This window comes from Piliocolobus tephrosceles, chromosome 21 (assembly GCF_002776525.5).
Source record: "Piliocolobus tephrosceles isolate RC106 chromosome 21, ASM277652v3, whole genome shotgun sequence".
NCBI classification, from domain to species: Eukaryota; Metazoa; Chordata; class Mammalia; order Primates; family Cercopithecidae; genus Piliocolobus; species Piliocolobus tephrosceles.
Genome location: NC_045454.1, coordinates 18,633,656 through 18,650,507, shown reverse-complemented (window position 1 = coordinate 18,650,507; position 16,852 = coordinate 18,633,656). Strand labels below are relative to the sequence as shown.

The window sequence follows — 16,852 nt, the reverse complement described above, 5'->3', positions numbered from 1 at the left end:
CGCCCCGCGGGGGAATGGAGGAAATCAGGCGAGAAAGGAGTGGGAAGACCTTGGAGCCGCGGTGTTCGGGCTCCGCGTCCCTTCTCCCCAAAAATCCACCCCCGCCCCCTGCAGACGGAAAGTCACGCAGTTGTTTGAGACTCGCGCATCTTTCCTCCTGGTCAGGCAAGTGTTGTTTTGGCTGAGGCAAGTGTTTGGGGTGTACATTGCTCACATAAGGAAATGGGCTGAAGGGACGCAAGTGACTAACCCAGGATGCCACAGCTTGCAAGTGGCATGGCGGGGCTGGTCTGACGCCGGAGCAGACGCATCACCACTGCACTGCAGGGCCTATTAGGGTGATGGGGTAGGCTGTAGAGTGGGGGGTTCAGAGCAGGGGACTGGAGCCAGCCTACCGGGGTTGCAACGTGGAAGCTGCATTTACTGTCTCTGTGGCCTTAGGAAAGTAACTTAGCCTTCCTCATCCGTTAGGGGGACGGCAGTAGCAGCTTTGTCTGGATGGTCATGAGAAATGCAGAGGATGGAAACTGGGGACCTTAGAGGCCTACCCGCATTTCACAGTTGAAGTAAAAATGACCCAGAGGGTGGAAGAACCGTGGAAAATTACTACAGCTGGGCAGCCTCTGAAAGAGCAAGTCGCTCCCGTTCTTAATCCACACAAAGCTTAATCTGACCCTTGCAGATCCTTGTAAACCCATGCCAGCCGGGCACGGTAGCTTCCCCTGTAATCCCAGCACTTGGGAGGCCGAGGTGGGCAGATGGCTTGAGGCCAGGAGCTCGTGACCAGCTTGGGCAACATGGCGAAACCTTCTCGCTACATAAAATACAAAAAATTAGCTGGGTATGGTGGCGTGCAACTGTAGTCCCAGCTACTGGGGAGGCTGAGGCGGAAGGATCACTTGAGCCTAAGAGGTGGAGGCTGACAAAGCGAGACCCTGTCTCAGAAACAAACAAACGACACCAAAAACAAAAAAAACAAAAAAACCCATGTCTGGGCACCGTCGCTCACGCCTGTAATCGTAGCATTTTGGGAGGCCGAGGCAGGAGAATCACTTGAGGTCAGGGGTTTAAGACCAGCCTGGCCAACATGGCGAAACCCGGTCTCTACTTAAAATACAAAAATGAGGCGGGTGTGGTGGCAGCCGCCTGTAATCCCAGCTACTCAGAACGCCTAGGCAGGAGAATTGCTTGAATCCTTGAGGTGGAGGTTGCAGTGAGCCGAGATTGTGCCACTGCACTCTAGCCTGGGCAACAGAGTGAGACTCTGTCTCAAAAAAAGCCGGGTGCAGTGGCTCACGCCTGTAATCCCAACACTGGGAGGCCGAGGCGAGCGGATCACGAGGTCAGGAGATCGAGACCATCCTGGATAAAACGGTGAAACCCTGTCTCTACTAAAAAAAAAAATACATAAAATTAGCCGGGCGTGTTGGCGGGTGCCTGTAGTCCCAGCTACTCAGGGAGGCTGAGGCAGGAGAATAGTGTGAACCCGGGAGGTGGAGTTTACAGTGAACTGAGATCAGGCCACTGCACTCCAGCCTGGACGACTCAGCCTGGGCGACGGAGCAAGATTCTGTCTTAAATAAATAAATAAATAAATAAATAAATAAATAAATAAAAATAATGCTGCTGTGAACATTCCTAGTGATATCTTCTTGTGTGCATGTGTGAGAGTTTTCGGGGCATGTAGGTAGGAGTGGAATTGCTGGGTCACCTAACATATTTTAACATTATTGGGTAGTAACAAATTGTTTTCCAATGTATCTGTACCATATATTCCCACCAGCAGTATATGAGAAGGTCTCAATTCTTTTTTTTTTTTTTTTTTTTTTCTTTTGAGACAAGAGTCTGTTTGTCCTCCAAGCTGGAATGCAGTGATGCATACACAGCCCACTGCAGCCTCGACCTCCTGGGCTCAAATGATCTTACCACTTCAGCCTTGTGAGTAGCTGAGACCACAAGCACATGCCATCAGCCCTAATTTTTTTTTTTTTTTTTTTGAGATGGAGTCTCACTCTGTTGCCCAGGCTGGAATGCAGGCACGTGATCTCCACTCACTGCAACCTCTGCCTCCCAGGTACAAGCGATTTATCCTACCTCAACCTTCTGAGTAGCTGGAATTACAGGTACACGCCACCACACCAGGCTAATTTTTGTGTTTTTAGTAGAGATGGGGTTTCACCATTTTTTCCAAGCTAGTCTCAACTCCTGGCCTCAAGTAGTCTGCCCACCTTGGCCTCCTAAAGTGCTGGCATTACAGGCGTGAGCCACAGTGCCCAGCCACCCTAAATTTTTTTTTTTTTTTTTTGGTAGAGGCCAGGGTCTCACTATGTTGCCCAGGGTAATCTTGAACTCCTGGGCTCAAGCAATCCTCCCACCTCAACCTCCCACAGTGTTAGGATTATAGGTGTGAGCCATGGCACCAAGCCTAGGTTTCTCCTGCTGTTCTTTTCCAAAACTTCTTAAATTTTGATAGGTCTTTCTCCTTTTCCAATATAAGCATTGAGGCTCTCAATTTCCCTCTCCATTTTAATTTGGCTGCATTTTACAGAAAGGTGTTTTGGAACTTCCATTCTAATTTCTCTCAAACAGATGGCATTTTTAACTTGTCTTCTTGTGGACTGCTAAAATACTTTCAAGTTGGTACATTTTGCATTTTGAAAGATTTCGCCAAATTACCCTCCATTAGCACTGTAACAATTTGAGTTCTCAGCATTTCTATATAAAAAAGGAATTTTCCCCACTATCTCAAAATACTGCACATTTTTTTTACATTTGTCAATCTGAGGTAAAAACTGGTTTTAATTTTCATTTACTTTATATTTACCTTATTGAATGAATCGTGTGTGTGTATGTGAATGCATACCATATGTGTTCACATGGGAATGGGAACAGCTAGAGAAAAAACATCCCAAGGAGAAGAAACAGCAAATGCAAAAGCTATGAAGTCGGCCAGGCACGGTTACTCACGCCTATAATCCCAGCACTTTGGGAGGCCGAGGTGGGCAGATCACGAAGTCAGGAGTTCAACATGGTGAAACCCCGTTTCTACTAGAAATACAAAAATTAGCTGGGCATCGTGGTGGTTGTCTGTAATCCCAGCTACTCGGGAGGCTGAGGCAGGAAAATCACTTGAAATCAGAAGGCTGAGGTTGCAGTGAGCCGAGATCCCACACCCACTGCACTCTAGCCTGGGCAACAAGAGTGAAACTCCGTCACACACACACACACAAAAGCCCTGAAGTGAGAACTGAAGACCTTTGTGGCTGGGCAGAGGGAATTACAGGGTGAGTCTGAGGGGACAAGGTCAGAGACGTGATGGGGATACGTTATGTGGGGCCCGCTGGGACAGGCTGAGGATGAGGACTTTGGTCTTATTACTAAGTGAGAAAAGAACCGTGAGAGGGTTAAAAACCAGAATGACAGGCTGAGCATGGTGGCTCAAACCTGTAATCCCAGCACTCTGGGAATGTTAAGGCAGGAGGATCCCTTGAGGTCAGGAGTTTTAATTTCTTTTTTTTTTTTTTTTTGAGACAGAGTCTCGCTCTGTAGCCCAGGCTAGAGTGCAGTGGCCGGATCTCGGCTCACTGCAAGCTCCGCCTCCCGGGTTTACGCCATTCTCCTGCCTCAGCCTCCCAAGTAGCTGGGACTACAGGCGCCCGCCACCTCGCCCGGCTAGTTTTTTTTTTTGTATTTTTTAGTAGAGACGGGGTTTCATCGTGTTAGCCAGGATGGTCTCGATCTCCTGACCTTGTGATCCGCCCGTCTCGGCCTCCCTAAGTGCTGGGATTACAGGCTTGAGCCACCGCACCTGGCCGAGGTCAGGAGTTTTAAATCAGCCTGGCTAACATAGTGAGACACTATCTCTACCAAAAAAAGTAAAAGGCCGGGTGCAGTGGCTCATGCCTGTAATCCCAGCACTTTGAGAGGCCAAGGCTAGTGGATCGCCTGAGGTCAGGAGTTCGAGACCATCCTGGCCAACATGGCGAAACCCCATCTCTACTAAAAATACAAAATTAGCTGGGCATGGTCGTGGGTGCCTGTAATCCCAGCTAGTTGGGAGGCTGAGGCAGGAGAATCGGTTGAACCTAGGAGGCAGAGGTTGCAGTGAGCCAAGACTGTGCCATTGCACTCCAACCTGGGCAACAAGAGCAAAACTCCATCTCAAAAAAAAAAAGTAAAAATATTAGCTGGGCATGGTGTAATGCCCCTAGTCCCAGGTCCTCAGGAGACTCAGGCAGGTGAATCACTTGAACCTAGGAGTTTGAGGCTGCAGTGAGCGATGATTGCAGCATTGCACTTTAGCCTGGGCAACAGAGTGAGAACTTCTTTCCAAAAAACTCCACAAAAAACAAAGGAGTGATAAGATCAGATTTTTTTTGGATTAAAAAATATAACATCTGGCCAGGCGCAGTGGCTCACGCCTGTAATCCCAGCACTTTGGGAGGCCGAGGCAGGCGGATCATGAGGTCAGGAGATCAAGACCATCCTGGGTAACACGGTGAAACCCCGTCTCTACTAAAAATACAAAAAATTAGCTGGGCGTGGTGGCGGGCGCCTGTCAGGAGGCTGAGGCAGGAGAATGGTGTGAACCTGGGAGGCAGAGCTTGCAGTGAACCGAGATTGAGCCACTGCACTCCAGCATGGGTGATAGAGTGAGACTCCGTCTCAAAAAAAAAAAAAGAAAAAAAAAATATATATATATCATCTTGACCAGGCGCAGTGGCTCACACCTATAATCTCAGCACTTTGGGAGGCCAAGGTGGGGGGATCATGGTGTCAGGAGATGGAGACCATCCTGGCTAACACAGTGAAACCCCGTCTGTACTAAAAATACAAAAAAGTAGCCGGGCATGGTGGCAGGTGCCTATAGTCCCAGCTACTTGGGAGGCTGAGGCAGGAGAATGGCGTGAACCCAGGAGGCGGAACTTGTAGTGAGCTGAGATCGTGCCACTGCACTCCAGCCTGGGTGACAGAGCGAGACTCCGTCTCAAAAAAAAAAAAAACTTTATTAAGCTAAATTTCATTTACCATAATATTAAGTATTTATTTATTTATTTATTTATTTTTGAGATGCATTCTCGCTCTGTCGCCCAAGCTGGGGTGCAGTGATACAATCTCAGCTCACTGCAACCTCCGCCTCCCAGGTTCAAACAATTCTCCTGCCTCAGCCTCCGGAGTAGCTGGGATTACAGGCACCCACCACAATGCCCAGCTAATTTTTGTATTTTTGGTAGAGATTGGGTTTCTCTGTGTTGGCCAGGCTGGCCTCAAACTCCTGACCTCAGGTGATCTGCCCGCCTCAGCCTCCCAAAGTGCTGGGATTACAGGCGTGAGCCATCATGCCCAGTCAAATGTTAACTCTTTTAAAGTGTATGATTGACTGGGCTGGTGGCTCACACCTGTAATCCCAGCTATGTGGGAGGCCGAGGTGGGCAAATCACTTGAGGTCAGGAGTTTGAGATCAGCCTGGTCAACATGGCAAAACCACATCTCTACTAAAAATACAAAAATTAGCCAGGCGTGGTGGCCCATGCCTATAGTCCCAGCCACTCTGGAGGCTGAGGCACCAGAGTCACTTGAATCTGGGAGGAGGAGGGGGTTTTTTTGTTTGTTTTTGTATGTGTGTGTATGATTGAGTGTTGAGTGGTTTTTAGTATGCTCACATAGTCATGCAACCATCATCACTGTCTGGTTCTGAAATATTACCCTCAAAAGGAACTCGATACCCTTTTTTTTGTTTGTTTTTCGAGACAGAGTCTTGCTCTGTCGCCCAGGCTGGAGTGTAATGGCATGATCTCGCCTCACTGCAACCTCCGCCTCCCAGTTCAAGTGATTCTCCTGCCTCAGCCTCTGTAGTATCTGGGATTACAGGCGCCCGCCACCACACCCAGCTAATGTTTTGAATTTTTAGTAGAGACGGGGTTTTCCCACGTTGCCCAGGCTGGTCTCAAATTCCCGAGCTAAGGCAATCTGCTCACCTCAGCTTCCCAAAGTGCTAGAATTACAGGGGTGAGCCACCACACCCGGCCTCCATACCCTTTAGCACTCCCCTCAGCCCCTGGCAGCCACCAAATTACTTTCTGTCTTTATGGATTTCTCTATTCTGGACATTTCATATTACAGGGTCCAGTCCTACGGGACTTAGCGGGTGTCCTCCTCATGTGCGGAGATGAGGGATTGTAATAAATAAAGACACAAGACAAAGAGATAAAGAGTAAACAGCTGGACCCGGGGAACCACTACCATCAAGACGTGGAGACTGGTAGTGGCCCCGAACGGCTGGGTGCACTGTTATTTATTCCATACAAGACAAGGGGGGCAAGGTAAGGAGGGTGAATCTTCTAAGTGATTGATAAGGTGAAGCAACTCATGTGATCATAGGACAGGGGGCCCTTCCCTTTTAGGTAGCCGAAGCAGAGAGAGAGAAGGCAGCATATGGCTGGGCGCGGTGGCTCAAGCCTGTAATCCCAGCACTTTGGGAGGCCGAGATGGGCGGATCACGAGGTCAGGAGATCGAGACCATCCTGGCGAACACAGTGAAACCCCGTCTCTACTAAAAAATACAAAAAAACTAGCCGGGCGAGGTGGCGGGCGCCTGTAATCCCAGCTACTTGGGAGGCTGAGGCAGGAGAATGGCGTGAACCTGGGAGGCGGAGCTTGCAGTGAGCTGAGATCTGGCCACTGCACTCCAGCCTGGGCGAGAGAGCGAGACTCCTTCTCAAAAAAAAAAAAAAAAAAAGAGAAGGCAGCATATGTCAGCGTTTTCTTCTATGCACTTATAAGGAAGATCAAAGACTTTAAGACTTACTATTTCTTCTACCGGTGTCTACTATGAACGTCAGAGGAACCAGGAGCATGGGAGGAACATGAAAGTGGACAAGCAGAGTAACCACTGAAGCACAGCACCACAGGGAGGGGTTTCGGCCTCCAGATGACTGCGGGCAGGCCTGGATAATATCCAGCCTCCCACTAGAAGCTGCTGGAGCAGAGTGTTCCCTGACTCCTGCAAGGAGAGGAGATTTCCTTTCGCGGTCTGCTAAGTAATGGGTGCTTTCCAGATACCGGCGTTACGGCTTGACCAAGGAGCCCTCAAGCAGCCCTCATGCGGGCATGACAGAGGGCTCAACCTCTTGCCTTCTAGGTCACTTCTCACAATGTCCCTTCAGCACCTGACTCTATACCCGCCGGTTATTCCTAGGTTATATTAGTAATTCAACAATGAGTAATATTAAAAGCTAATGATTAATGTTTATAATAATGATTGATAATTGTCCATGATCATCTCTATATCTAATTTGTATTATGACTATTCTTATTTTAACTATTTTCTTTATTATACTGAAACAGTTTGTGCCTTCAGTCTTTTGCCTCGGCACCTAGGTAATCTTTCGCCCACATCATATAAATGGAAAAATACAGTATGTGGCTTTTTCTGTCTGATTCTCTTAGCATGTTTTCAAGGTTCACCCCTGTTTTTTAAATTAAATTAATGTTTTAAATTTATTTTTATTAATTTTTTTTTGAGACAGAGTCTTGCTCTGTTGCCCAGGCTGGAGTGCAATGGCGCGATCTCAGCTCACTGCAAGCTCCGCCTCCCAGGTTCACACCGTTCTCCTGCCTCAGCCTCCCGACTAGTTGGGACTACAGGCCCCCGCCACCTCGCCCAGCTAATTTTTTTTGTCTTTTTTTTTTTTTTTTTTTAGTAGAGACGGGGTTTCACCGTGGTCTGGATCTCCTGACTTCGTGATCCACCCACCTCGACTTCCCAAAGTGCTGGGATTACAGGCGTGAGACACCGTGCCCGGCCTGCTTTCTTCTTTTTTGCTGTTAACCCTCCTCCCACTCCAAGCAGAAAAAACTTCACGGTCTACTGCGCTTCAGACTGAAAACTTAGACACCCTCAGGGACCAGTGGGGAAAGCCACCCATTAGAGGAAAGTTTCTCATTTGCATTACCCAGTTCTGATGCTTTCCCTACCTTTCCCCGCCCCCAGCTTAAATCAGGTCTAACTGATACAGGAGAAACCAGACCTTCAAAGTGTACAATTGGTGAGTTTTAACTTATATATACACCTGGGAAACCATCACCACCAATCAAGATAGTGACCACAAGGTAAAAACAGTGTTCATCATCCCCAGGAAGTTTTTTTTTGGTTTTGTTTTGAGATAGTCTTGCTCTGCTATCCAGGCTGGAGTCCAGTGGTGGGATTATAGCTCACTGTGGCTTAGTCCCAAGTAGCTGGGACTACAGGTTCCTGCCACCCCATGGCCATTATATATATATTTAGAGAGAGAGAGAGAGAGTTTGTTTTTTTGTTTTTTCGGGTTTTTTTTTTTTTTTGGTAGAGACAGGGGTCTTGCTATATTGCCTAGGCTGAGCTCAAACTCCGGGCCCCCGGAGTTTGCTGAGGCAATCCTCCTGCCTCAGCCTCCCAAAGTGCTGGGATTATAGAAGTGAGCTACCACACCCACAGAAGTTTTCTTTTCGTTTTTGAGACGGAATTTTGCTCTGTCGCCCAGGTTGGAGTGCAGTGGCATGATCTCAGTTCACTGCAGCCTCCACCTCCTGAGTTCAAGCAATTCTCCTGCCTCGGCCTCCCTAGTAGCTGGGATTACAGACATGCACCACCACGCCCAGCTATTTTTTTTTTTTTTTTTTGAGACGGAGTTTCGCTCTTGTTGCCCAGGCTGGAGGGCAATGGTGCGATCTCAGCTCACCGCAGACTCCATCTCCCAGGTTCAAGCAATTCTCCTATCTCAGCCTCCTGAGTAGCTGGGATTACAGGCACGTGCCACCATGTTTGGCTAATTTTTTTGTATTTTCAGTAGAGACGGGGTTGATTAGGCTGGTCTTGAACTCCCGACCTCAGGTGATCCGCACACCTCAGCCTCCCGAAGTGCTGGGATTACAGGTATGAGCCCCCACGCCCAGCCACTAATTTTTATATTTTTAGTAGAGACAGGGTTTCAACATGTTGCCCAGACTGGTCTTGAATTCCTGACCTCAAGTGATCCACCTGCCTCGGCCTCCCAAAGTGCTGGGAAGGGTGCGAACCACCACGCCTGCAGAAGTTTTCTTAAGCCTCCTTGAAATCCTCTATTTTTCACTGTTCCCCACACAGTGTTACAAACCACAAGTTCTTGGGACCTGAATGCAACTGAAATTGACTTGAGGCCAAAAGAGTTCTCCCAGACAAGACTTCATTGGAGTTTATGCCTGGGTATTGAGGGAGACGGCACAAGAGAAAGGGAGCGAATTCGCTGGCTGACTCTTGGAAATGAGCCAGTAGGACTTTTTTTTATTAGGCAAAGCTCTGGAATTGACATTAGCAGGAGATGTACAGGCTGGGCTGGGCAAAACATGTGAGGAGCAGGGCACTCAGGTGGGCACTTGTCTGGCTGCGATGGTTATCTTGAGTAATGGGCCATGTGGTGTTCTGGCAGGTGCAACAGGGCTGTAAATCAATCGTTCACCTTTCCTTCCGGAGTTGGGACACTCACACCCTTGGTTACTTCCTAAGGCCAGTTCCTGAAATTCTTTTCTTTTTCTTTTGTTTGAGACAGAGTCTTGCGCTGTTGTGCCCAGGCTGGAGTGCAGTGCTGCGATCTCAGCTCACTGCAACCTCCTTCTTCCAGATTCAAGCGATCCTCCTGCTTCAACCTCCCGAGTAGCTGGGGTTATTTTTAGTAGAAATGGGGTTTCACCATGTTGGCCACGCTGGTCTCAAACACCTGACCTCAAGTGAGCCATCCGCCTCGGCCTCCCAAAGTGCTAGGATTATAGGCGTGAGCTACCACGCCCGGTCTCGTTATTGATTCTTTTTGCTTCCACGGACAACTTTTGATTTCCTATCTTCCATCTGAGGGCATTCAGGGCTTTTGGGCCTTTGTGTGTAGACAGTCAACTCTGTGGAGCTGAGATCCTGGAGAATATGGCCAGAGAGAAATATGAACTGTACTCCATTTGCAGCTAGCAAAACTTGCCTTTCTTTGAGCTGTCTTTGGAGCGGTTCTAGATTTTGGGAGGACGGCTGTAGATCTCCTGCATCCTTGGTTAAGTCATAACCTTGGTTAAGGCATATATATTTCACTTGAGAGAGTACCTGTGGTAAAGAAGTTCAAAAGCCAGGAATACCAGCTGTTTGTCTCAGCTAAAAACTGGTAATATGGCTGGGCACCGTGGCTCACGCCTGTAATCCCAGCACTTTGGGAGGCCGAGGCGAATGGATCACCTGAGGTCTGGAGTTCAAGACCAGCCTGACCAATATGGTGAAACCCCGTCTCTACTAAAAATACAAAAATTATCCGGGCATGCTGATGCCTGCCTGTGGTCCCAGCTACTTGGGAGGCTGAGACAAAAGAATTGTTTGAACCTAGGAGGCAGAGGTTGCAATGAGCTGAGATTGCACCACTGCACTCCAGCCTGGGCAACAGACTGAGACTCCATCTCAAAAATAAAATACATAAATAAAATCTGGTAATAATAAATTTAAGAGTATTTATTTTAAAGAGTTCTAGGCCGGGAGCAGTGGCTCAAGCCTGTAATCCCAGCACTTTGGGAGGCCGAGACGGGCGGATCACGAGGTCAGGAGTTCGAGACCATCCTGGCTAACACGGTGAAACCCCGTCTCTACTAAAAAATACAAAAAACTAGCCGGGCAAGGTGGCGGGCGCCTGTAGTCCCAGCTACTCGGGAGGCTGAGGCAGGAGAATGGCGTGAACCCGGGAGGCGGAGCTTGCAGTGAGCTGAGATCCGGCCACTGCACTCCAGCCCGGGCGACAGAGCAAGACTCCGTCTCAAAAAATAAATAAATAAATAAAATAAAGAGCTCTATAGTTAGAAGTCAGCTTAATCAAAAGCTGATATCCAAGTTATATATATATTTATAAGGACTTTCTGATTTTTCTCTTTGAATCTTTTTTTTGTTTTTTTTTTTGAGGCGGAGTCTCGCTCTGTTGCCCAGGCTGGAGTGCAGTGACGCAATCTCGGCTCACTGCAAGCTCCGCCTCCCGGGTTCCCGCCATTCTCCTGCCTCAGCCTCCTGAGTAGCTGGGACTACAGGCGTCCGCCACCGCGCCTGGCTAATTTTTTGTACTTTTAATAGAGACGGGGTTTCACCGTGGTCTCGATCTCCTGACCTTGTGATTCGCCTGCCTCGGCCTCCCAAAGTGCTGGGATTACAGGCGTGAGCCACCGCGCCCGGCCTTGAATCTTTTTTCATGGACTAGAACTTTTTTTTTTTTTCCGAAAATAAAAAACCCCGTGTGCTTGGTATGACAACTTCCTTTGTTCACTTCCTCTCTTTTTCTTTTTTTCTTCTTTCTTGAGATGAGGTCTTGCTCTGTAGCTCAGGCTGGAGTGCAGTGGTGTGATCACAGCTCTGCACCTTTGACCTCCTAGGCTCAAGCAATCATTCCACCTTGACCTCCCGAAGTGCTGGGATTACAGACATAAGCTTCTATGCCTAGCCCACTTCCTTTATTAAAAATTATTTTTCCATGATGGGAGTGAGAGCCCAAGGAGAGCTTTCTAGCATGAAGCCCAGAGTGCCACAGCAAACAGGAGCTTGAGTTTGACCCTAAGCCCTCAACCAGCGATAACCCAAACAGCTGACATTTGAGTTTCACTTCTTTTTTTTTTTTTTTTTTTGCCCCACATTCATGTATCACCTGTCCACTTTGCTGCTTAATAATTTTCTTTAAATCAACCCATTCTGTTGTTTTTAATTCAACACATTTATTTATTTATTTATTTTTTTTTTTTGAGGCGGAGTCTCACTCTGTCGCCCGGACTGGAGTGCAGTGGCCGGATCTCAGCTCACTGCAAGCTCCGCCTCCCGGGTTCACGCCATTCTCCTGCCTCAGCCTCCCAAGTAGCTGGGACTACAGGCGCCCGCCACCTCGCCCGGCTAGTTTTTGTATTTTTAGTAGAAACGGGGTTTCACCATGTTAGCCAGGATGGTCTCGATCTCCTGACCTCGTGATCCGCCTGTCTCGGCCTCCCAAAGTGCTGGGATTACAGGCTTGAGCCACCGCGCCCGGCCTCAACACATTTATTTAAACAGGAAATGTCATTTCACTCCAGGAAGTGGAAAACCAGTGTCAGTTGGCACACACAGACTCTAATAGTACAAATAAATCCAGTGATTCAGCAACAACGGAGAAGTGCTAAAAGCACTGGGTGAAAGGTGTTGGGGAACGGGTTGGTCACCAGGTCTCAAGGTGACACCCAAAGATGATGCAAGAATTCAAAGGCTCACGCCTGTGATCTCAGCACTTTGGCAGGCCGAGGCGGGTGGATCACTTGAGGTCGGGGTTCAAAACAAACCTGGGCAACATGACGAAACCCCGTTTCTACAAAACATACAAAACATTAGCTGGGCATGGTGGTGGTGTGCACCTGTATTCCCAGTACTACTAAGCTGAGGTGGGAGGATCACTTGAGCCGGGAAGGTGGAGGTTGCAGTGAGCCTAGATCACGCCACTGCACTCCAACCTGGGCGACAGAGTGAGACCCTGTCTCAAAAACAAACCAACAAACGACAACAAAAAATAAAACAAAAAACAAGGGGAGTAGATGGCCACCTGCAAGCCAAGGAAAGAGGCCTCAGAAGGAAGTCTACTGTGCTGACACCTCAAACTTGAACTTCTGGCCTCTGGAACTATTGTAACCATCCAAGGGGTTCACCTTTCCTGCTACCTAGACAGAGCCCATACATCAAAACAGGGGAATTGCAATAGACAAAGAGTAATTCGCCAGGCGCGGTGTCTGATGCCTATAATCCCAACACTTTGGGAGGCCGGGGCGGGCGGATCACGAGATCAGGAGATCTAGACCATCTGGCTAACACGGTGAAACCCTGTCTCTACTAAAAATACAAAAAATTGGCCGGGTGCGGTGGCGGGAGCCTGTAATCTCAGCACTTTGGGAGGCCGAGGTGGGTGGATCACGAGGTCAGGAGATCGAGACCATCCTGGCTAACACAGTGAAACCCCATCTCTACTAAAAACATAAAAAATTAGCCGGGCGTGGTGGCCGGCGCCTGCAGTCCCAGCTACTCGGGAGGCTGAGGCAGGAAAATGGCGTGAATCCGGGAGGCGGAGCTTGTCACTGCACTCCAGCCTGGGCGACAGAGCAAGACTCCGTCTCAAAAAAAAAAAAGGAAAAAAAAAAAAAAAGAAAGTGTGATTCACCTAGAGCCAGAGCCCACTGTGTGGGAGACCAGAATTGTATTATTACTCAAATTAGTCTCCCTGAGCATTCTAGGATCAGAGCTTTTAAGGACAACTTGGTGGGTGGGGGGAAGCTGGTGAGCCAGGAGTGCTGATTGCTCAGGAATGAAATCATGGGGAGTCCAAGCTGTCTTCTCGAGCTGAGTCAGTTCCTGTATAGGGGGCCACAAGATCAGATGAGCCAGTTTATTGATCTGGTGGTGCCCACTGATCCACCAAGTGCAGGGTCTGCAAAGTATTCCAAGCACTGATCTTAGGAGCAGTTTAGGGAGGGTCAGAATCTCGTAGCCTCCAGCTACATGACTCCTAAACCATAATTTCTAATCTTGTGGCTAATGTTAATCCTACTAGTTTCCAGACAAGAGGGAGGTCTGCTGTTGGGCACAGTGGCTCATGCCTGTAATCCCAGCACTTTGGGAGGCCGAGGCGGGCTGATCACAAGGTCAAGAGATTGAGACCATCCTGGCCAACATGGTGAAACCTCGTCTCTAGTAAAAATACAAAAATTAGCTGGGCGTGGTGGCGTGCACCTGTAGTCCCAGCTACTTGGGAGGTGGAGGCAGAAGAATCACTTGAACCCAGGAGCTGGAGGTTGCAGTGAGCCGAGATGGCGCCACTGCACTCCAGCCTGGCAACATAGTCAGACTCTGTCTCAAAAAAAAAAAAAAAAAAAAAAGAGGGAGGTCTGCTTTGGGAAAGGGCTGTTACCATCTTTGTTTAAACTATAAACTATATTTCTCTCAAAGTTAGTTCAGCCTACATCTAGGAATGAACAAGGACAGCTAGGGGATTAGAAGCAAGATGGAGTCAACTACGTTAGATCTCTTTCACTGTCTCAGCCATAATTTTGCAAACGCAGTTTCACTGTGAGGAAATAAATTTCTGTTGTTTGAGCCACACAGTCTGTGATCTTTTTTTTTTTTTTTTTTTGAGACGGAGTCTCACTCTGTCACAATTCTCCTGTCCCAGCCTCCTGAGTAGGTGGGTAGCTGGGATTATGGGCACAGATCACCATGCCCCACTAATTTTTTTTTTTTGTATTTTTAGTAGAGATAGGGTTTCACCACGTTGGCCAGGCTGGTCTCAAACTCCTGACCTCGTGATCCACCCGCCTCGGCCTCCCAAAGTGTTGAGGTTACAAGCATGAGCCACCGTGCCTGGCCATCTGTGGTCTTTTTGATGGCAGCCCTAGCCGACTAGCCTATCTCCTTAGCTCAGTCGTCAAAGTTAGCATTACCAATCTCGGCCCTTGATGGGATTCAGGTACCAAGAAGGACACAGCGTCCCTGCGGAGTACTCTTCCCCACAGCTGCAAGATCAGATTTTAATCATGAGGAAGCAGCAGACAAGGCCAGAAACTGGGACTGTCCACAGGACAACTGGCCAGGGCTCTTCAAACAGACAGGGTCAGTCCAGCTGCTACAGATGCAAAGTAAGAAAAAAAAAAAGCCAACATCAGGAGCCTCTCTGAATCTATTGTGATTTGGAGCCTGTCTAATTTATTTACAAGTAAAAAAAAGTTATATATAAAATTATTATACTATATTATCATTTTATATTTATATTATTTTATAAACTAATATAATTGTTATATAATGATAAATTAATAAATATTTTAATTTATATATAAGTTATTATTTTTGTACATTATCTATCTATCTATCTACATACATATGGATATAGCTATCTCGAATGTCAGGTCAGGCATGTGCCACTGTGCTCAACTTGAATTTTATATCATTTTATTGTATTTTATTCTATTTTTTGGAAACAGGGTCTTGCTCTGTCACCCAGGCTGGAGTGCAATGGCATGAACACAGCTCATTGCAGCCTCAACTTCGACCTCTTAGGCTCAAATGTTCCTTCTGTCTCTAACTCTTGAGTAGTTGGGACCACAGGTGCTCACCACCATGCCTGGCCAATTTTTTTGTGTGTGTATGTGACGGACTCTCACTCTGTCACCCAGGCTGGAGTACAGTGGCACCATCTTGGCTCACTGCAAGCTCCGCCTCCCGGGTTCACCCCATTCTCCTGCCTCAGCCTCCCGAGTAGCTGGGACTACAGGTGCCCGCCACCACACCCGGCTAATTTTTGTATTTTTAGTAAAGACGGGGTTTCACTGTGTTAGCCAGGATGGTCTTGATCTCCTGACCTCGTGATCTGCCTGCCTTGGCCTCCCAAAGTGCTGGGATTATAGGCATGAGCCACCACCCCTGGCCCATCCAGCAAGTATTTATTGAACTGTGTACCAGGCACTGGTCTAGGTACTGAGGAAGATGCAGCTGTAAACAAAAACAGAGATGTCCAACCTCCTCGAGCTAACATTCTAAGGCTATGCTGTCCAAAATGGTAGCTAGAAACCTCATGTAGCTAGTGCGCACTTGAAATGTGCAAATAGTCCAAACTGTCATGTGATTAAGTGCAAAATGCACAGTAAATTTCAAAGCTTTAGCATGCACACAAACATACAAAGGTTTAAATATCTCAGTAACTTTTTAATATGGATACATGTTGAAGTGATAATATTTGGGATACATTGTGTTAAGTCAAACATATTATTATTAATGTTAACTTCACTTGTTTTTTTTTTTTTTTTGTCTTTTTTTTGAGATGGAGTTTCACTCTTGTTGCCCAGGCTGGAGTGCAATGGCGGGATCTCGGCTCACCACAACCTCCGCCTCCTGGGTTCAAGCTATTCTCCTGCCTTAGCCTCCTGAGTATCTGGGATTAAGGTATGAGCCACCACGCCCAGTTAAGTTTGCATTTTTAGTAGAGACGGGGTTTTTCCATGTTTGTCAGGCTGGTCTCGAACTCCCGACCTCAGGTGATCTGCCCGCCTCGGCCTCCCAAAGTGCTGGGTTTACAGGTGTGAGCCACTGTGCCCGGCCTCACTTGTTTTTGTTTCTGTTTTTTTTTTGAGATGGAGTCTCGCTCTGTTGCCCAGGCTGGAGTGCAGTGGCGCAATCTCGGCTCACTGCAAGCTCCGCCTCCTGGGTTTAAGCCATTCTCCTGCCTCAGCCTCCCGAGTAGCTGGGACTACAGGCGCCTGCCACCTCTCCCGGCTAATTTTTTGTATTTTTCGTAGAGACGGGGTTTCACCGTGTTAGCCAGGATGGTCTCGATCTCCTGACCTTGTGATCCGCCCGCCTTGGCCTCCCAAAGTGCTGGGATTATAGGCGTGAGCCACTGCACCAGGCCACTTTTTTTTTTTTTTTTACTTTTTGAAATTGTAGTTACTATGAACAATGAAATAAATAAATATATGGTATGTTAGCAAGTGATACATTCTTTGGGAAAAACGATCAGGACTGGGCACAGTGGCTCGCGCCTATAATCTCAGCACTTTGGGAGGCCGAGGTGGGAGGATTGCTTGAGATTAGGAGTTTGAGACCAGCCTGGCAACAAAGAGAGACCCCGGCCGGGCGCAGTGGCTCAAGCCTGTAATCTCAGCACTTTGGGAGGCCAAGACGGGCGGATCACGAGGTCAGGAGATCGAGACCATCCTGGCTAACATGGTGAAACCCCGTCTCTACTAAAAAATACAAAAAAACTAGCCGGGCGAGGTGGCGGGCACCTGTAGTCCCAGCTACTGGGGAGGCTGAGGCAGGAGAATGGCGTGA

At 48.0% G+C, this 16,852-nt stretch overlaps 1 protein-coding gene across 1 annotated transcript in view; it reads right to left on the bottom strand.

Moving 5' to 3' along the window:
• Positions 1–9,678: 9,678 nt before the first annotated feature.
• RINL (Ras and Rab interactor like) overlaps positions 9,679–16,852 on the bottom strand; it is a 19,084-nt gene continuing 11,910 nt past the window's right edge. Inside the window, exon 14 of the mRNA XM_023229317.1 lies at positions 9,679–9,922. Within this exon, the coding sequence (XP_023085085.1) occupies positions 9,809–9,922 (114 nt within the window). The 3' untranslated portion in view covers positions 9,679–9,808. The remainder of the gene's footprint in view (positions 9,923–16,852) is intronic.